The sequence below is a fragment of the Limanda limanda genome, chromosome 21, assembly GCF_963576545.1.
Source record: "Limanda limanda chromosome 21, fLimLim1.1, whole genome shotgun sequence".
NCBI lineage: Eukaryota > Metazoa > Chordata > Actinopteri > Pleuronectiformes > Pleuronectidae > Limanda > Limanda limanda.
The window spans coordinates 12,500,437-12,521,536 of NC_083656.1; the positions used below are offsets into that span (position 1 = coordinate 12,500,437).

Sequence of the window (21,100 nt, forward strand, 5' to 3'; positions counted from 1 at the left end):
TCTCTTCTTCTTCTTCTTCTCCCATGTGACGTCCTCGGCTGAGCACAGACACAAACTGAAGTCCACAGACAGAAGAGGGGGGGCGGGGGATCAAACCGAACCACCTGAGATACTTTAAATTCTCTGCGTCCCAGGAATACGCCGATACTGAATGGTCATTCCCCTCAAACCTCATCTGTAAAGATATATATTTAGATGTATATGTTTTCTATTTTTAAATCTTTGATATTCTATTTCATTGTTATTCTATTTTATTCTTTTTTTATTCTATTTTATACTATTTCTATTTTCATTTTATTTTTTTTGGGTTGAAATTACTGAGCATTGCTTAAAGAGAGTGTGTGACCCAAGCATTTCATTGACAGTGACTACTTCATGTTATCTCTGTTCATTTGACAATAAAAATCTTGAATCTTGAATCTAAACATCTGGTAATGATTAACACGTTCACCCACTACTTCCGCGTTGAGAATGCATGAGGATTAACACGATTAAAACATCCCCACGCTGCTGGGGGGTCTCCGTGCACGAGCCTGCCCCCCCCCCCCCCCCCCCCCCCCTGTATCCTCACATCAATAAGCAGCAAACCCACGCGTGTGTGTATGTGTGTGCACTCCCATCAGTGTGTGTGTGTCGTTTCAATGTGACCTGGGTCCGCCATACCGTTATGATTCCACTGCACGGCGTGGAGCGCGCGCACGGCACTGTGCGCGTACGCGGCTTGTAGACCGAGCAACCAGACGCAGGAACTCGAACCAGCGACTCCAGCCAACACACAGGTAACGTGCACCTGCTCGGCTCCACATTTCTAACACCTATGACCCACCACACTCACAGAACACGTAACTTTGGAGGCTGCGTGAATACATTAATGAGAGAATGACGAGAATAAGTTGAGGCTGAGCCCGCGCACGCGTCGGGAAAGACAAGTTCCGCATTTACAATTTTTTTGTATGACCTTAATTATTATTCACCTTGATATGATAAATTAGAGAAATAGTTGTAGGTGTGCGGTGTGATATGGAAAGAGAAACCGGGTTGTGTTATAGGAGGAAATGAGCGCAAAGGCCTGGTGACGAGGCTCTATTGAAAACCTGCTTGCCAATATCCTTACGCTTGTTTTTTATCTGCTCCATTTCCTGAAATCGTCCGGCTGCCATTAGACGCCTGACTGATAGCTGACAGCACATGCAGTGTTGTGTTGATCTATTTATGTTCTCTATCAAATTAATAATTGTTGTTATAAATATGTATATATGCGTTATTCGCATGCAGCCGCCCTAAATCTTCTCCCCAAAAATAAGCCTCTGCAGAGCCGCCGCTTGTGCCCGGTCACACCTGAGCTGCAGCTCCACAGCCGGTCTGTCTCTAGTCTGAGAAGGGGGGGGGGTCTTGGTATAGTGCACAAACTGATGCTCCTCTCTCGACAGAGGTGACCATGGCCGAGGACATCAAGACCAAACTGGAGAACTATCGCACCGCTCCTTTCGACGCCAGGTTCCCCAACCAGAACCAGACCAAGAACTGCTGGTCCAACTACCTGGGTAGGACTGCTTGTTGTGCTCTTCAAGGTCAAAGCTGTCCCTTGTGGTTCCACACCACCGAAATACTGATCTAAGGATATATTAAAACTGTGGAAACATGCTGTGCTATGAAAATAATCAAATACTTGATACCTTCCATCTGAGTCAGTTGTGTGGAGCTAACCCAGTTTACCTGAGGTCTTTTAAAAAGGTGTGGACCTCTGACCTCTGACCTGGAGCTAATCCAGATTGAGGACGCCGACTTGACCCTTCCCCCTTGAAAGCAAAATGTGGAGTGAATGCATGTACTTTCTATTTCTATATCCATTGTTATTGTTTCTCTATTAATAGACTTTCACCGCTGCCAGAAATCTCTGGACGCTAAAGGACAGGACACCATGCCCTGTGATTGGTACAAGAGGGTCTACAAATCCCTCTGCCCCATGTCCTGGGTAAATAACACCTTTTCACATGTCAATAGTTCAAGGAGATAGTTTGAGAAAATCGCACAGACAGGAACTGGCAGAGTATACATGGTCTCCCACCCCTCCCACCATGTTGGCCGAGTTTGTTTAGCGGGGGTCAAACAACTTTATCGTTCCTCGCATTCCTCGTTCCTCGAGTCTCTGCTAAAATCAAAAGAAGTTTCAGTCCAAATTTAGAGAGTGGAGTTCCCCTTGAGACAGTTCTCAGCTAAAAAAAGACCAGAGTATTCTTAGTTGCTGTTTAAGGATTAATTGAAAATATTAACTATTGAACATCAGATACTCTAAACTGGCAAAAATGTCTTGGATTTGTTGGACAGCATCACTTGTAGTGTATGAAGTATGAGGAAGTATTAGGGTACGGGAGAAGAAGAATTAGACATTCTTTTTGCACGTCACAAATTAAGTTGAAATAGATCACAGGAATTTAAATATATATATTATTTGCATTTGGATTATAAAGTTGAAATGGCAAGCAACTGACCTTAGACTGATTACTACTAGGGCTGGGCAAGTTAACTCGTTATAATCGAGTTAACTCATCACTTATTTAACTCCGACAATTATTTTATCTCGCATTAACTCAGGTTGAATTATTTATTGTTTTATTGTGAAAGTCAGGCTTTTATTTTGTGAAAGTCTGTTGCTGACTGCTGTGGAACCGGAAAAAATAAAATAATTGGCGGATAAACAACCATGGATAAGGGTACGGAGCTTTTACATGGCCATTTTAATTTTAAAGTTCTTCCAGACGGCGGTTTGGTTTCGACAGAACCAAAGTTATTTGTAGCCACTGCCAAGGTGAATTTTCTTATCACCGGAGTACTTCCAGTCTAAAATATCACCTAAATGCAAAACACACAGTTGATATCAGCAAATCACTCAACGAAACAGCGAGTGGAGCGAGGCTTCGGCAGACTACGTTAGACGCAGGGAGGAGTATACATTTTTCATAACGAAGAGGATAACATTAATGCCCTGGCAGTGGCATTGAGCTTTAATGTTGTATTTGCTTTGATAACATTGTTAAGTTGAGATTTACACTGAATATTTTATTTAACTGCTACTGTATTAAATGCTGATGTTAAAAGTGTTTGCACAACAAATGTTATGGCACTTTCGTTCATATGGCAGAACATTGAAAATAAAATTGCGCTATACACTACTTTTTAATTCATTATTGGATTTTGCGTATACAAATGCGATTAATCGTGATTAATCAGGGAAATCATGCGATTAATCGCGATTAAAACTTTTAATCGTTGCCCAGCCCTAATTACTACATTGTGTAAATGTGCTTTTTTTCTCAATCTTTTACATATATTTATTTATGTCAAAAAGTAAGTTTGTCTCTGACATCTTGTTCTTTCAGGTCCAGAAGTGGGACGACCAGAGAGAAGAGGGAACATTCCCGGGAAAAATCTAAGATTGTCGACTCTAAAAGATGTGGAATTGCAAAGATGTAATCCTCTCAGCTAAATGTTTGTGTATGTGGTGGGGAGACCACGTGGCTCCATCACCACCTTTCTACTGGTGCTCTGTCCCAGGAATACGCCGATACTGAATGGTCATTCCCCTCAAACCTCATGTATTGTACAGCGTATACTGAATTAAAATATCTCAGGATATATTTATGGAGCTCGGGTGTCCCGTGTTTTTTTTCTTAACTCCACAAGAATACGACTAAGATACAGCAGCTGTGTCTCAATTCTGGTATTGTTCATGAAACCGATGGAAGAAACATTGATATATTTTCAGATTTTATTCAATCAAATAAACCTACATCAAATATACATATTTAATCCAGGTTAGAAAAATAATTAAATATTTCAAAACACTAAAACTTACACATACAATCACAGCCACCACCCCACAGAGCAGGACTGAGTAATGGCTACTGCTGCTGTTGGACATAAAGAAATAAAATACATAAAACTGCATTTCATATACAAGGACTCCCCATCCGGTGTAGGGAGTATCAAACAGTTTATATCTGGGCTCAATGAAGCAGTAAAAACACAGATGTGTCTCAACATTTTTAGATAACAACAGCTAATGCTGAAGAAACTTTCCCATGCAACAAGTGAGTACAGTAAATATTGAATAAGTGAGTAGTACAACACCAAGTACAAAGTATTATAGTGAAGGTACAACCACATTTATCCATACTTTTTTTTAAAGGATATTTCTCAATTTGAGGTAAGTTGAGAGTATTTGCATATAAGAAGTTTCCTGTTACTGTATCTGCTCAAAATCCAAACAGGAAAAAGTTGATATTTTTTTCCATTTCTGATTAAGTTACTAAAATTACTGGCTCAGGAAATGTTTGCTTTACAGCAGCTTCAGTAAAAGGCCACTTGTATCACAGACAAGTATTTTCTACCTGATGCTACGCAGAAACCAACTGACCAGGTCATGTAGAGCCAAATATATGTTGAAAATTCAACTGTGGAGTTTTTTATTTTTTAACATACTCTGAAGTTGTACATGCACTTTTCTTTTTCCTTTAGCTTGAAACGTACAAACGTGTGACTACTTGTACTTTCATCATCGATATAAATCTTGTAAAAGGTCAAAACCTGCGTAGAAGCGCTTCCCAAAGTAAAACCACTAGCTTTGAAATATAATAGCTACCAGGTATAAATGATCAACAGGTATAAATAAGTGTCTGCATAGCATTACGAGTGGTGGCAGGGAGTTCAGGCTCATCAGTGGATACAACTCATAATGTAGCCTCAGCCACATCCTGACCTGTGAGTGTATCTGTGTGGCCTCACAGCGTACTTATTTCTTCTTTCTTTTTTTCAAAACACGCCACAAGCAGCATTTAAATATGCAGCACAAAAGTCACAAGTAGCAGCCACAGATATAGTGTTAAGTACGAGGCACAATAACAGGGCTGATAAAATGCAGCCTCACAGATTTATCCTGGCACCGTGGGACGGACGACCGGGGAAAACGGCGTAGTAAGTGTTGGGGATAATATGTACGTGTGGGCGTTGGGTCGAAAGCGAGTGAAGAAGGGGAGTGATCCAACCATAAAGTGGAATTCTGTGAGACTTTGTGAACCCATCGTGCAGCCTCTGTCCTCTTCGACGTGGGGTGTCAAGCCAACCCTACAAACCCCGGCTCAGGGGGCTGATGTGGATCTCTTTGTAAGGGAGGTCATCCACCAGGAAGTGGCTTTAAAAAGTCAGTACCTCCTCTTGCCATGTTTCCCAACATCAGTCATGCAGGTCTTGGGTCGAAGAGCTGTATAAAAAGAGGAGAAAGAGCAATTGATGTTGTATTTTTAACTGCTGAGTGAGTACTTGGGCCCGTAAAGCTTTAATCCAAGTTCACGTGTTTCGCCAACTCACCTGGATCGGCCGTCTGCTTCATCTTGGTGTGATGGACTATCTGGTTGTCATTGGTCATCTTCACATCCTGATCCTCCACGTAATTACTGCAAGAGAAAGGAAGAAACAACACAGATGCATGTGAGTAAATCTTGTACGACACGAAAAGGAGGAGTGACTGATAACAAAGCCTGAAGTCAGCAGGTCCGGGCATTGAGACCAAAGGTGGAGCTAGAGAGGCAACAGGAGAGAGGAGGCAAGGGAGAGGGACTGAGGAATCACAAGTCAAGTGTGTGGGAAGGAGGGTGTGGCTTGGCTGCGGGCGTCTGAGGGCGCCGGAGGAATCTTCACTACAGGGATTGGCCACAGTGAGGTGCTGACACTAGGCTCTGATACTCACTGTGGGTGGTGTCTGCTGCCGAGGGGGCTGAGGTGGAGAAGAGCACATCTCCGTTCAGAACAAGTCGCTGCTCGACAACAGTTGGACTGAACCAAATCTCCTCTGTCAAAAAATGTGTGTCTCTGAATCAGCCATTCCCTCGTCAAATGTTCATGAGTTAATTCACAGTACAATGTCATCTGTCTATGATTCAATGGCAAGGACACATGCATGACACATGACTCATGCATGTCCTGGAAAAGATGTAGAACTGACCAGCAATCTGTATCTTTGCCTCCGCCAAAGAGGTTATGTCTTCCACCCTTTCACTGGTTTGGTTCTTTTTAAGCAAGATTACGCAAATACTACAGGACAGATAACCACGAAATTTGATTCAGGGTTCCAGAAATCCAGCATATTTAGGGGACTGATACCGACGGTTGATTCAATTTAATGGGACTGTTGGGCCTTGGCGGAGGTACGTGCTCAACTGAGTATTCTAGTTTGTAAAAGTAATTGCACAACCAATCAGTGTATATAGGCTCATAAAGTACAGATACCTGATAACGGTGTTCCTCTCACGGTGTGCGATGTAGGCATCGTCTGAGAACAGGATGGTGTGGTAGGGCACCACCTGGTCACAGGTCGGCAGAATCCCCCGAGCCACGTGGCTCACACTGTCCAGGATGCCGTTGTACACGAGGAGGTCGTCCACCAGCAGCTGAACACACACAGGGACACATTTATTTTGCTGTGTGAAGTCAGATTTGAACATGAATGCCCGGCTCATAGACAGAGCGGCTTACCCCAAACTCCTTCACTCCCCTCTGGTGTGTTTTAGAGTAGTTCCACAGCTTGATCATCGACACGGTCACCGGCTGCTCAAAGATGACGTACACACGGTTCACCTGCATGGAAACAAGAACTACACTTAACTGCTAGCTCTGATCGGAGGGTGTTACCTGACTGCAGGCTGGTCTCTCTCTCTCCCTCCCACACACACACACACACACTCTCTCACCAGGCCTGGGAGAACCGGGGCTAACCACGTGTGTCTTCCATCCTGGGTACTGTTGACTCCATCTATTAATTTATCTGGGGTCCTCACATCACCACTCACATGGTCCAGCACGTTGACACTGTCGGGAAAAGCAGCGATGTCTGGAGGACACGATGTTAAGGTACAGACATTTATAAGTAACTATTATGACTTCAAAAGTACATGTGTCCTCTCCTTCTAAATAAAATCAGAATAGGACCGGTTGTGTAGCAGCTATAGAAGTTTTTTTGACTTTGATGTCTCTCTTCTTTGCATCTCCTCTGCTGTTTTGGGTAAAACTTTTTTAACTCCGATTTCTGATGGAAACTTTGCCGTTAGTATTTGCTAAACCAAGATTATTGCATAGCTTCTGACATTTTCAGTTAAAAAAAGCACAATAATAATACTAATAATACCAATACCTATGAATTCCACTGGATATTCATCAATTATTTAACCCATTGTCTGTATATTTAAACAACATTTTTTGAAGTGAACAACAACCGGACCACATGAAATAAAATGTGGATTTATTACTGCTGATGGAGAGAGCACAGGTTAGTGAGGAGAGATGCATGGAGGTGGAGGTTGACTGAGAAGGATACTGTTGTCACTGAGACTGATCTTCTGGTGGTTGTGGTCGTAAAACTCGAGGCCGTTGAGGCCGATGTAGTACGGGTCTCCCCAGGTTGTTAAAAGCTGTAGCTGAAAAATGACTGATGGGTTAGGGTCAAGGATGTATAACAGGGGTCATCTGGTATATCACATAGATACTTATACTGTCTATATGGTACACAGGCTGTGCTTTGACTGTCAGCCAGCTGTGACAGTACCATATAACATGGCTACAGATACAGCATTCGTGTGCACACAATGTTGTTACCAAAGCAACTTGCAAATATCAAAATAGTGCATGTGAACTGCAAACAAAGGCAAACACACAGCTGTCAAAACCATCACTTCCTGCTATGGTTGGCAGAAGGATACAGCCACAAGGCATGATGGGAGCTTCATAGTCCATGCTGGCCTGTTCCTGTTTCTTAGCGCTGCCTCTGAATTAGAAACCACAAAATTAGAAATTAGGAAATGACATTTTCTTTAATTTCTCCTGAAATAGGAGTTTGAACACTGGCTCCTACTTGTGATAGTCCTCAGAGCTGCTGCTGTCTGTCGGCGTCTGCAGGAAGTCGACGAAGAGGATCTCCTGTGCAAAGTCAAAGTGGCAGTTGCCCGGTCCTTTCCTGATGAGGAATCCCTCGTCCGGGGAGATTGCGACATCGTCCACAAACACATGGATCAACTTCACCTGAACAAAATACAAATACATTTGTTAGTTGTGTGTGGTGTATAATCGAATAGAACATTTCAGGTCGAATCTAGAAACTAATCCCTGCCTTGTAGCATCACACAGCAGCTTTATCACCTTCTCAGTGTGAACTATGTGATGTTTCATGTGCCAACTTCCTGTGTGAATTCTATTTTGGTTTTCCACACCATCTGTCTCTGACACCTGTATAAATCTAAAAACCTCAACTGATCTCTGAGAGAACAGACCCAGTAATGGAATTTGTTGTTCCACAGTTTAATATGTACAATGTCTTAATATACATTTTTTATGATCACGAGTACTATTCACAGCAATTTGTGTCTGAGTCCTACAGAGAAGTATCTCACCCCTCTGTAGGAGTCCTCAGGAGACTTGTTGTAGTTCCAGAAGCGGAGTCCTGCGATGGTCTGAGCTGTGGTGAACGTAATGTTCAGGGTGTGGGAATCTCCACGGGAGAAAGGGATCAGCCACATGTGCTGGTCTTCAGTGGTAATGTTTTGGCCATCAACAAGCCTGGATATCGGAAACAGATGTTAAAGAGTGTGGATTTCTTACTGTGATATTAGATTTTCCCTGACCATGAGAAGCACTTTGTGTTGGACGTACTTATCGAGTGTTCGCTGGTCGTGTCCGTACTCAGGCAGGTCGTTGAGGTCGCAGGGTGACGCGGCCATCATACCGAGGTCTAAAGGTAAATACTCTCCATCTTTCCCCACCACCTCCAATCCAGTCAGGCCCATGTAGTGGGAGTCGCCCCAAGTGAGCAACAGCTCTAGTCTGAGGCCTGAAGGAGGAACAGAGACATTTATGTAGCTGGTAAAAAAATCTAAATAAAGGGAGAACAGAACATGTGGTGACAGGATATCGCTGCTATACTCACACTTTCCAGTGAACATCCCCGGAATATGTTCCATGCTCTCCTCAGACTGGCTAACGCTGGGGCTGAGTTGATGTTTCAACTAAAAAAATATTTGAAAATATTTGAAAACATTTATAGCGTTATTATAATCCAGTGTTCTGTTGATGATGTGAGGGCTAGGGTTGCAATGGTAAGAGAGTGTTTTAAAACTTCTGTAACAGCCTGTACTCACAGCGAGGTCTTCCTCTCGGAAACCGGCCTGTGTGAAGGGTCTTTCCTCCCCCTCTCCATCGGCGGTGCGTGGTCTTTGCAGCTCCTCCTCATTCGACAGACTCTCACGACCCTCAACTTCACCGAGGAAGGTGTCATCGTAACGAGACATAGCCTCCAGGATCTCATCATCCGTGGTGAACAGGATAGTGTCCCCGAACTGGTCCAGCTCTGAAAAAAGACAACAGTGTAAAGAGAAAGGACAAGTTGATCCAAACCACAAAAAGCAGCTGATAAACCAGCGATCTCTACCTCCGGACAGGTTGCCTGAAGCTTTGGCAATCTCTCCCCTGAAGATACACCTTCCATCCAAGAGCATCTCCACTTCTTTCACCCCTCGGAAAGAGTGGATGCGAGACTTGTTGTAGTTCCACACACGGATCATGGCCACTTGGCATGGAGCTCCGAAGTCCAGGAAGACGGTGTGGTTGCGACCAGGTGTGAACGGAGCCAACCACAGATGCATGTCGTCCTGTGTGCGATTGATGCCGTCAGTCAAGTTGTGAACGACACGTGGGTCTTTGCCATATGCAGGGAGGATGTTGATGTCTGGAGGATCAGCCCGGATGTGAGCATGTCGCAGAGGCTCTCCACTGGAGCTGAACACCTCCAGGCCGTTGAGGCCCACGTAGTGCCGATCGCCCCAGGTAGACAGGATGTTGATGACCAGCCTTTGACCCTGTGGCAGAACTGGGATTTCAAACTCGTCCTCCCGCTCCATGGATGGATCATCGTCAGGGACATCGCACAGAGTCCCCTGAGCAGTCAAGGAGGAAAGGGGGCTCCTAGGTGCCATGGAGGGGTTGGGTGGGACTGTGGAGGGACAGAGGCCCTGCTGCTGGATGAAGTCATCGAAGATGTCTCCTTCAAAGCCCATGTTGGAGATGCGTCCACGTTGGCATTTGTTGAACTTAGTGAGGGAGTCCCAGGACTCCATGAGGGTGTCATCCTGCTGGCTGTGCAGCTGGGCCCGAGACGAACACTGCCTCCTGTTGGGGTTCACCAATGACAGTGGCTCCTCTGGAAAATACACAAACAATTGCTATTAAGTAAGGAAATAGGCCTCAGCATTTATTATCAAACACTGAATACAAGAAAAGTGTTAATAGGTTAACTGATAACTAAACAGCAAATATTTAATTTCTAAATTCACTAAAAAAGTGAAATAACTAAGGGTGAAATCAAAAGTACATGGGTTAAATAACCTACAAATAAAGGTGTCCCTTAGTATTATAACTTCACATATTGAAGGTGGTAGCATTGACTACCTGTGTTTGACAGTGCTGCCGCTCTGAGGTGCTGCTCCTCCGTCTGTTTGGCGGAAACCGAAACGACACTGTTACGAAATGAGCTCCTGCGTCCGCTGATGGGTCTGTCCGGCTTCTGCTCCCCGAGCTCCTCCAGCAGGTCGCAGCTGACGTCCAGAGAGTCGGCGTTCCGCTGACTCCCGTTCACCGTCCTCTCCGACCCTCTGCACACCCGGCCCGGGTTACAAGGCAGCTCCGGGAGCAGCGAAGAGGACGAGGCTGGTGATAATTTGGGCTCTGTGGAGTGCTGAGGCACGAGCCACCTGGGCCTCTCCCTGCCGGCCTCGCAGCCCTCTGCTGCTTCTCTGTTCAGGGGCTGCAGCCACTGGGGGGCCACACGTGAGGAGGACGGCTGGGTGGTGACAGTCTGCTCCATGGGCACTGGCTGCACCACCTGCTGCCTGAGAGAGAGGGGCTCTTCTGAGGCAGGCAGGTTGAAAAAGTGTCTCTGCGCGGAGGGGTGGCGAGAGGAGGATGAAACCCCCACTGCTGAAGGAGTGATCGGTGGTAGTGACATATGGGATTTCTCCTGCATGTCTATCATAGCCCGGCCTGGGGTGTCTGATATGGGGTGTTGCTGGATGGTGCTGGCCTCCCCACCATTCCTGTCCTCGTGGCGTTGGGGGCTGACCCCCCGCAGGTTGTGTCCTGACGACACAGGGCTGGAAACCACGGAGTCTGGGATCTGGAAGTCCGGGAGATCGATGGCGGTGCTGTAGTCATAGACCTGGTTGCCGCAGCCCTTCTCCAGCTCACCTTCAAACACCAATGTGCTGTTGAGGTACAGCTTAATATGCCGAGCACCGATGTCAAGCTCCTAAAAAACAAACAGAACTTGAACTTTGAGCCATATTCAACAGCTTCCATAGCAACACTCATGTTAGTAAATACCCCAATAATTCAGATTTTAATCTCCAAGATCTCCACAAAATAAATTCTACACATTTAGACAAAATCTGTATATACATATATAATATTTTGAGAACATAATTATTATTTTAATCAAAACAAAGTAGGTCTAACTAAAAACCAAAAAGCATAAGGTACAGAAGAGAATATCTCACAAACTATATCTGTCATGCAGAGTCCTCCACGCTAGCAGAAATTAGCACGCTCACAGATATCAAGTCATGTCTACCGGGAAGAAATATCTGAAGCCCAACTCAAATCTGCTCGATCCTCAGGACAGTCAACTTCTAAAAACCCAGGTCAAACTACAATCTACACCTCGCCGACAGGTCCTTACCTTGCACGTTCAAGACACAAGTAATTCTGGACGATGGTAGTAACATATAAAGAGATATGGTGGGGCTGTAGTGCCCCTCTATAAACAGCAGTGAGGCTGAGAGGCAGAAGCCCACGTTTCCCCCCCAACACTAATCCTCTGGGGCTTATCTCTCACTGTTCCACATTTGGACAGCCTGACTGGCAGCTCAACCAGCCACTGCTTTAAAGGAACCACACCCCCGATTTAACGACGCCACACCCAGTGGGATAGTGACAACACACGAGCATGAGGGATTTATGAGCACATGGAAACGAACAAGCTCTGGAACAGAGAGCGAGAGGGATAAATCAAAAGATGCGAGGAGAGATGGGACGGATTGTACAACAAATAGACATTTTTTTTAAACTCTGATGACCAAATGACACGAAGGAAACAAAAAGAAGAAGCACGTACATTGAGGCTTCGGTTGTAGTTCCAGATTTTGATGCGGGATATTCCAAAGTCTGGGGAGCGCTCCGTGTTCCTGATGATGAAGTAGAGCTGGATGGGAGGGTGGTACGGACACGTCCACATGTGACGCTCTTTGGTGGTCTGTCAACCCAAGAGAACAGAAGGAATATCCCTTTTACACCACAGACAGTTGTAGCTGTACAAGTGTACTTAAAAAATATAAACTCAATAAGCTTTAGAGCCCTGTTATTTGTAGGGATGGGTATCGTTTGGTTTTTATCCGATACCGGTTCCTAACCGATACTTTTAAAACGATACCGGTTCCTAAACGGTGCCTGAACCGATACTTTTTTCAAAAAAGTGCACAAAACGATACTTGACTAAGAAAGGCTTTTTTTATTGCCAAATATATTAACTGTTTAAAGTAGATTATAAATATAAATAAATACAAAACCCTTTTTAACTTAAAACTATGAATAACATACGAACTGTTAACAAAAGTTTACACTATACTTAAATAAATAAAAATAAATACAAAACACACACACTCTGACTCGTGACTCTGACTTCGGTGCCTGAGCCAAATGAAGACTGAGGGTCGCTTTTCCATCACTCGGAGACCCACCCCCCACCCCCCGTCTCCGCGGCTGGGGCTGTCGCAGGCAGGCTTCGGCCCCCCCGCCTTCGTGCCCCTAACATGCGGTCGCTTTTATGAAACATTTCTCGGCGTGGTCTTCGTTCCTCCGGCCCCCGAGCCTTTCCAAGCCGACCCGGAGCTGGTCGCGACGCAACGCCAGGGAGGAAATGCGCCCGGCGGGGGGGGGGGCAGCCAGCGCCGGGGAGAGGTCTCACGAGGAGATCCCCCCACCTGCACGGAAGCCCTGACACACGCGGGGCGCGGGCAGCGCGGAGACAAGAGTCTGTCCACCGGGGGTCCGCGGCCGCGGGGGCCTCCGGGGGCCCGGCGGGAGCCGCCGCTTCCCGTGAAGGAAGGAGCGGAAGTGTGAGGAGGCGGGACGAGCGGAGACCTCAGGCTTCGATTGGCTCAGGCACCGAAATGAGGCACCGAAATCTCCGTTGCATTTCGGTCCGGGTAGGTACCGGTTGTACCCAACCCTAGTTATTTGGCATGTTTCTTTATTGTGATAGCCATAAAGAGCCATAATTTATGTTAGAGTTGCACTTTTCCCGCTATCAAAATATCTGCTGTGAAAATAATTTAATGTAAATTGGATGTAGATTAATAAATTCTAACAAAAATATCTTATGTCCATTTCAATTATTATATTATTTTTCAATTTTAACAAGATATAAAAATACTAAATATATACAAAATCATGTAAAAAAAATCAAATCTACATTTCTCAATTGTATGGCAAGTTATAAAATAAAAATGTTGTATATACTTGAGTGCAATTATATAAGGATGCAGGGCACAGGGAAGGACTCTGGCTGTGTATATTCAAAGAGGACAGAGTTGAATTGGTGTCATTTCGTATGCAGTTTCAATTTGTGCTTACACACGAGCAGAAACCATTCAAACGAGATGCTGACGCAGCAAAGACTCACCTTCGCCTTTCCATTGACGAGTGCCCCCAGATTCCCGGGGAAGTCAGCGTTCCTGATGTCCAGGTCGTGCGGCGACACGTACAGCTTCCTGTTGCGGAGGCAGAAGAACTGCAGCTCAGTCAGGCCGACCTGCAAAGCGTTCCCCCAGTTCGACAGGATCTCCATGGTAACGTACAATGCAGGCGTGACCTCGGCTGAGGACTGAATTCTCTGCAATGAAACACAGGATTTCAAAAGTGTTTCTGTAAACCTTTGTCTGTATCACACAGGATTATCCATATCTGCATGGTGTGGCGGAGTCACTGACTCACCGGCTCCTTTCTACTCTCTGTTGGGACGCTCTGAGGAATGTTGAAGCCGGGTTCAAGTTTCTCCAAGGCCATCAGCAGTTTCTGTTGTTGCCTGAACAGAAGGATGACATCCTCAGCTCTGCTGCTTCCCCTCTTGTCCCTGACCTTCACATCAGTAATGAGGGATGGCTAACCAATGTGTTAGCTACACTGATGAATAATTCCTCAAGGTCGGGTGCATCCACACCATAAATTACTGTTCCTGGTCGCTTCTATAAAACACTATTATGTTCTGACAGTGTGCACCTGGTGTCCTTCTAGCCATCAGAAGACAGATGAATTCAGTGTGTGGGTGTTGTGTTCTGTCAACATACCTGGCGCCCATAAGATTGATTCTCTGCATGGCCAAACTAACACTGTTCTCCTTCGTGTCGTGGGTGTTGTGGTGCACTAAGCCATTCATTATCTGCTGTGTCCTGCCCTAGATGAAGAGAAAGCAGAAAGATAAATAAGCTTTAGGGACAGTGTTAACATGCAAACTCAATTCAGAACGCCATTAATGTATTCAAATCAAGAGCACATATATACTACATGTAGGGTAGACACAGTGAAAAGAGAAATCTGTGTAATAGAAATACAACAAAAAAACATGTATGTACTAGCTAATGGCCTGAATGCAGTAAAGATGTGTGGAGTGCAGTGTGGAGCAGGCGCACCGTGCTGCGGCTGAAGAGCTCAGGACTCTGCACGGATTGGTTCTCTCTCTGGATGGCCTGGCGAACCCGGCACGCCACCTCCTCCGGGTCCTGCTCCTCCACCGAAGCCTTCCTGGCTGCTGACACGGGCCTTTCCACACGACTTCTTGACCCTGAAGCAAAAAGTCAACAAACTGTCAGCAACAACCATTTGGGCATGTATCAAGAGATAGTTCCACAGTGCAAAGTCAGCAGTCTTTATATTTAAGAGTGAATCTTGACTGTCATGTCAGTCTTTTTGAAATGTGAATATTTAGCCTTAAAATAAAAACACTTACTCTGCCCATCCCAGGTCTCTTCTGAAGGGGGCCTATCTAATGTCTTGCTCTTCACCAACATAGGCTTGGTTTGTATGTAGGCGTCAAAGTTTTCTTTCCTTTTTGCAGACAGAGAACGTTGAATCTTAGGACCTAGAACAATAGAGAAACACTTTTCATGTTAGGGAGGAACAGTGCATACCTTTTTATAGTTTATATGCATTAAAGTGCCTCACTGTTTCTGACAAACAAAGCAGAACTCTTCAATATTTGATGTACTTGTTTATTCTGCTTGTAAACCGGTCAGCACATGGTGCAGATAAGGCGGAGACGGAGCCACTTTGGACAATTCAGATTCAACCTAAAAATCAATAATATATTTGCATGTGAAAGTGGATGCGGCCGCCTACCTTTAGGTGAGAGGGCAAAGTCCAGGACAATGAGGTTCGCGGAGTCAAAATGGTCGTGGGAGCTGCTGGGCCGAGGGCTGGAGGAGGACTTGGAGGAGGAAAGAGGGATCCCCAGTTCATCCAGACTCTCGGTGCTCTCCTCTCTCTCAATCTGCTCCTCCACCCACTCTTCCTCCGACTCCTCCCCCGCCGAGTCGCGGCTGCTCCGCCTCATGCTGACCACCAGGCTCCGACGCAGGACCTAGTTTACAAAAGGTCAGCGTTTATGTAGGCAGCCAATGCACGCAGTCATCAGCTTGAGCATCCGCAGGTGCATGCAACCACGTGCATACTGACAGTTTAAGAGTTCCCTTGATTTTTGTGACAACACTAGGAAACAGGACAAATCAACACCCAAGAGCATGAAACACATTTAGATGATTCACTTCAACTCATGCCACCTTGACTAGATGAAATAAAACATCTTCTCACAAATGTGTCACGAGGAAATGGTTTAAGGGGGCCCTCCCACCATTGATGAATGGATTGAAATTGTGTATGAGATTTATGTTATGGAAAAGATCTCTTTTTCCCTCAAGGTCGAGAAAGACATTTTTTATAAGACCTGGACCAAATGGACTGAGTATGTAAAACCAGTCAGATCTGATTTTATTTGAATATACTTGTGTTTTGTGTGATCCTCCTTTTTTTTTGATGTGAAGTGCGCTCCCCGGTTGTGTTCTCTTTACCTCTGTTATTGTTCCTACATGGAGTAGTTAAGGTCCATAAAACAAAACTCCAGAAAGGCAGTATGAACAAAATCACCCAAACTTACTACATCCATCCGTTCTTATATCCTTGACAGACTAAAGCTGTATTTAATGTATGTGACGGAAATGTGCCTTTCTAAATAAAAAGTGAATTTAAAAAAAAAAACATCTTCTCACCTTCACTTCCTCCAGGTTGAGGAGCACCTTCTCACTGTGCTCCTGGCTTGTTTGACCTCCTTGGCTCTCGGGCCTGGAGCTGAACGAGCGTGTCCCTTTGCATTTGTCCCTGGGGGAGCAGGGACTGTGAGGAGAGCGCCGACTGGAGCTCTGTGGGAAACACTGTGATTAGATAATGAGGAAATGGCAAAGATGGAGAGATGCTAGGCAGTACAGACAGCTGCCTCTGACATATAGCCCCTCCCCTAAAAGAAAAAAAAAAAACACCCACCCACCCACACACAGGCTCATTAGGCTTTGTTGTGTCTTCACTCTACCTCCATGTCTATGCTTTCGTAGGGCTCAAAATCCTCAGAGTAGCACGTGGTTGGGCGTAACACTAAATTTGATCCTTCCTCTGTTCGAACTTTGACAGAATTCTGCACAAATGACGGAAGAACAATTGAATATGGGTATTATCTAACACGCGTACTGTTACTATAAAAGATTTACATCATCAAGGTTTTTAAAGATCTCCAGACAAGTGAGGCCTCTACCTGCACCCATTCTTTCCTCTGGACCTTTCCCGGGGCTGTGTGGCTCCGCGTCACGTAGGTTTGCTCCAGACTAGGGCTGTCTTCACTTAACTGGTGGGCACTTCTACAGACATCTGCCGATGAGTCTAAGCACAGAAAAGAACATGAGCGGCGTGCAGCGGCCTGAAGCCTCGGAGGAGAAGGAAAACACAGTCACATGCGCAGATGGTCCACAGCCCAAAGAGGAAGAGCGAGAAACCGGCTGCCAGCTACAACTGTCACTATCATTTATTCACTGAGATAACGGAACTACGAGCTGAGGAGTGGTGGCTGTTAGCTGGTTTTCATATGGTCTGCAGATGACAGAAGCAGCACGAATAGAGTATGATGATGAGCTATGTTTGATTTCATTGTGAAAATGACTCATCCCTCAAGATCATCGCTTGCCTTTGTACAGTGATAGAGGGATAAAATTGAAAAGGTCTTACAAAAGGATTTTTTGATTTGAGTGCCAAGTTTATTTCGGTTCCGGCAGCAACATACCTGCTGTGCGTTCAGGCCTCAAAGCAGGTGAGGAGGTAGTGGACTTGTGGCTGGAGCCTTTGAGCTGCTTCCTACTGATTTCAGCATTGGCTCCGTTAAGATATATGGAGAAACCTTGCTCCAGCTTTTCCAACTCAATCTCCCTGGAGTCTTTGGCTTTAAGGCGCTTAAGGATCCTGAGGAGGAAAGAAAACGAGTAACTCAAATTGAGAAGAGAATTCTAAGGTCTGAGATGACCAGGATTGAGACTCAAACATCAAGCTACATTTCAAATGCTTTTTTTTGGTGCTATCAATGCAAGGAACCAATCAGTGCTCCTTCTGTGAAATCGTATCTGTCGCTCCCCAACAGTCGGTGCTCACACTTCACCTGTTTTTGTGCTGGAGGGCGATTAAATATTCATTCAGAGTGTCATCCACAGCCGAGGGAAGCTTCTCCTCTTGGCACGCGTTCCTCTCCTTCAAGAGCAGAAGTATGGTTACACACACACACACACACACACAGAAACACACACACAGGAGAGTCACAACAACTTACATCAGCTGTTGGAGGAAAACAAAAACTACAATACACATCATTGTTGCACAGGTATCCACAGACACAAACACTTTATTCGATACATCACAGGATATGAATCCAACCACTTGCTCCTCCAGTAAATAAAGAAACAACACAGAGCATGCAGTGGGACCAAAACCCTTCATAAGAACTGCTCAGCAAACAGACCTGTGTACTGCTGGGGTGCAGGTGCATCCCTTTGCAATCTAAAGTGGTTCTAAAACTCTGCATGACACATATCGTTCTCATGTCATCTCAATATTTTGTAAACTGGGCTGGCCTGCAGACTTTTGATTATGAGATGAGGTGAGAGGAGGAAATATGATCACAGGAAAGGAACAGTGGAGGAAAACATGGATTAACGGAGGGGAAATACTGACTCGGCATTGGGCAAGATGCCTTTGGAATAATTCCAAATTCAGGGTCTTCTTTAAAAGAGTGTCTGGAACAGAAGCTATAGCATTTTCCAATTAGCTAACCCTGGCCTGATGAAATGAAGTGCAGCCTTTTCAAATAAACTAGCGTCGACAAACACGTGTCACGGATCTATGACTATAAAAGGGAAGAACAACTGAACATCACATGCATCTCACAACAGCCACAATTTGTTGACTCGACTAAAATTAAATAATCCCCAGAAGTCTGCCAGCTCCTCACCCTCAAGTTTGACAGGGATGTAGCTGTATTTGTCACTTCCATAACAAATGTCAAGCATACAATAGGAGCAAAATGCCAAGCTCAGCAGATCAGGGTGCAGGTCACATTTAATAACAACACAAGACACAATAAAACACACTATCCATGTCACATGAATACTCGGCAGGCAGTCAGTGCTTGTGTACATAACATGGACACCTACAGCTCATGCCATCCCAGCATACATCAGATCAATCATCATACTCATGCAGGACGAGCAGAGGAATCCCAAAGCCCTTACTCAGAGTCTACAAGTCAACTAGGGGCTACAGCATCAGAGTCAGCACCGGAAGAGAGAAGCGAGGAAACGTGAAGGAAGAGTGGAGAAGAAGACCAGTTAGTGACAGAGACTGGGAACTGTAAACACACAGTGTCTCCCATCAGCTGGACTGACAGGTGGTGTGCAGAGGAGGTGTCACATGACCCCGGTCCCCGTCTTACCTCGCTGTCCATCGCGTGGCCGCAGTCCGCACTACCCCATGTCTCACTCCGCACAGAGATCCCGGGAATCGGCCTTGTGTCGGACTGCCACTGCGGAGCGACACACAGGAGACATGAAACCCTCGGTTACCTGAAGTGTGGCTCCTCCCGCGGAGCGATCCAGCACAACAAATCCGTTTTCAAGTCAGATGCAGAACAACTGGTTTCAAACCAGTGTCCTCGTCGGGACGCATTTTAACACACGATTGGCATGTGAGCGATCTGATCTATTGTGATAGCTTTCGCGGCTAACCCGCTAGCTGCCGATGCTGCCAGTGTTAAAACACCGGGGTTCCAGTTTAACTGGGAGTCATGGCCACTGGAGATTTGTTGTCTTTTTTTCCAGATGTTGTCGGTCGGTTGCAGACTCGATCGCAGATTCGTCATTATCACAAAACGCCAGTGCAGGGATTCAGATTAAGATACATTTATTTGTCCCAAACACATGCACAGACATGCACAAGCACACTCATGCAAGGAGGGAAATGTAACCTCTGCTTTTAACCCATCTGCTGCAGGACACACAGAGCAGTGAGCAGCCATGTACGGCGCCCGGGGAGCAGATGTTGGGGGAGTAAGGTGCCTTGCTCAGGGGCACTAGACAGGGTAGGGAGAATCCTCTTGGATATTTGGACAGATCAATCCAGGTTCGTCTTTTTGTTGTTTCTCCGTGGAGTCGAACCAGAGACGAACCAGAGACCTTTTCTGCCCATAGTCCAAGTTTCTGCCACTAGTCCCCCGCCTCTCCAAAATACACTGATATTGGAGAGGTACTGAAGATACACTGAAGGTCTCGTTGAAATAAACATCAGACAACAACCCCAAGCCACAGCTACACCAACCAAACAAAACTCGAACTAGAACAGTACATGCTTAATAGACAGATTGATATGCATTTGATTGTTAGTATGGATGGTTGTAATCATTTCAGACTTACAGTTGGCCTTTCCGTAAAGATGCTTTAGGAAGAACAGGATGAGGGAAATGAGAAGGCAATTCTTGCTCTTGATTCTGAGTCTGAAATCTCTGATGCTGAGAACCTAGACTTTGTTCTTAGGATCAAGCTGATGTTGTGGGTGTGTCTTGGAATCCAGCTCTCCTAAATAACAAGGCTCCTTTGATGACATGTGAAAGATGAGTCTTCTATGTCATCATCATAGGAGCCTTCTAGCCTTTTGTTTGATGGTTATTTCAACGAGACCTTCAGTAGATCACCACAAACAACAAGGGCACGTTGTGAAAATGACGAATCTGCGACCGAGTCTGCAACCGACAGACCACATCTGGAATAAAGACAACAAAACACTAGTTGCCATGATCCCCAGTTAAACTGGAACACTAGCAGTGTTGCTACGCTAACAACAGAGGCTAGCGAGTTAGCGTGTAACTAGACATACGGGAAATGACACGAAAAGTGGCTTATTCAGCTTTTTCATTCGTGCACGACCTTCACCCGTGCTCTAATAGTATGATTAAAAAACACTTACTGTCTCTGTAAAATAGCGATTTGTTCTCCGTTAGCTTTACAATGAGCGACTCTGTTTTCTCATGTGCACAGCGTGTTGTGTTGGTTGGTAACCAGGATGGATTCTCCACCAATGGGAAGAGCCGCGGCGGAATCAGACACGCCCACTGCCTGCTGCTGCCACATCCATACCGGATAGAAAATAACTAAGATATAAATAAATCAATATATACACAAGTCAATGAACAGTTTGCGATATAAAGGGTTGTTTCCGATTTCTACTTTTGTTTATTCATCGCTACATTTATTAGGGCCCGAGCACTGACAGACAGTGAGGCCCTATTGAAATTGTAAGTATTATTATTGCAATTTCCCAAGCAAATTAATTGGCTTTTTGAGGGCTTGAACATGCTCAAATTCCTACCTAAATT

General features: G+C 45.3%; 2 protein-coding genes across 2 annotated transcripts; one reads left to right on the forward strand and one right to left on the reverse strand.

Moving 5' to 3' along the window:
* Nucleotides 1-682: 682 nt before the first annotated feature.
* LOC133027638 (cytochrome c oxidase subunit 6B1) lies at nucleotides 683-3,646 on the forward strand. The gene is made up of 4 exons (XM_061094698.1): nucleotides 683-779; nucleotides 1,431-1,544; nucleotides 1,875-1,975; nucleotides 3,381-3,646. The coding sequence occupies exons 2-4, from the start codon at nucleotides 1,439-1,441 to the stop codon at nucleotides 3,432-3,434; spliced, it is 261 nt and encodes an 86-aa protein (XP_060950681.1). The 5' UTR covers nucleotides 683-779; nucleotides 1,431-1,438; the 3' UTR covers nucleotides 3,435-3,646.
* A 171-nt stretch (nucleotides 3,647-3,817) lies between these two features.
* Nucleotides 3,818-20,758, reverse strand: LOC133027377 (katanin-interacting protein). Its single transcript, XM_061094364.1, has 28 exons — nucleotides 20,692-20,758; nucleotides 19,166-19,255; nucleotides 17,840-17,928; nucleotides 17,471-17,646; nucleotides 16,949-17,061; nucleotides 16,730-16,831; nucleotides 16,413-16,562; nucleotides 15,487-15,727; nucleotides 15,098-15,229; nucleotides 14,781-14,932; nucleotides 14,439-14,545; nucleotides 14,086-14,176; nucleotides 13,775-13,984; nucleotides 12,209-12,346; nucleotides 10,489-11,344; nucleotides 9,473-10,240; nucleotides 9,183-9,391; nucleotides 8,972-9,050; nucleotides 8,698-8,875; nucleotides 8,439-8,604; nucleotides 7,904-8,070; nucleotides 7,752-7,816; nucleotides 7,370-7,480; nucleotides 6,747-6,886; nucleotides 6,532-6,633; nucleotides 6,286-6,446; nucleotides 5,368-5,453; nucleotides 3,818-5,260 (listed from the first exon to the last, which is right to left on the reverse strand). The coding sequence occupies exons 2-28, from the start codon at nucleotides 19,175-19,177 to the stop codon at nucleotides 5,202-5,204; spliced, it is 4,860 nt and encodes a 1,619-aa protein (XP_060950347.1). The 5' UTR covers nucleotides 19,178-19,255; nucleotides 20,692-20,758; the 3' UTR covers nucleotides 3,818-5,201.
* Nucleotides 20,759-21,100: the final 342 nt, after the last annotated feature.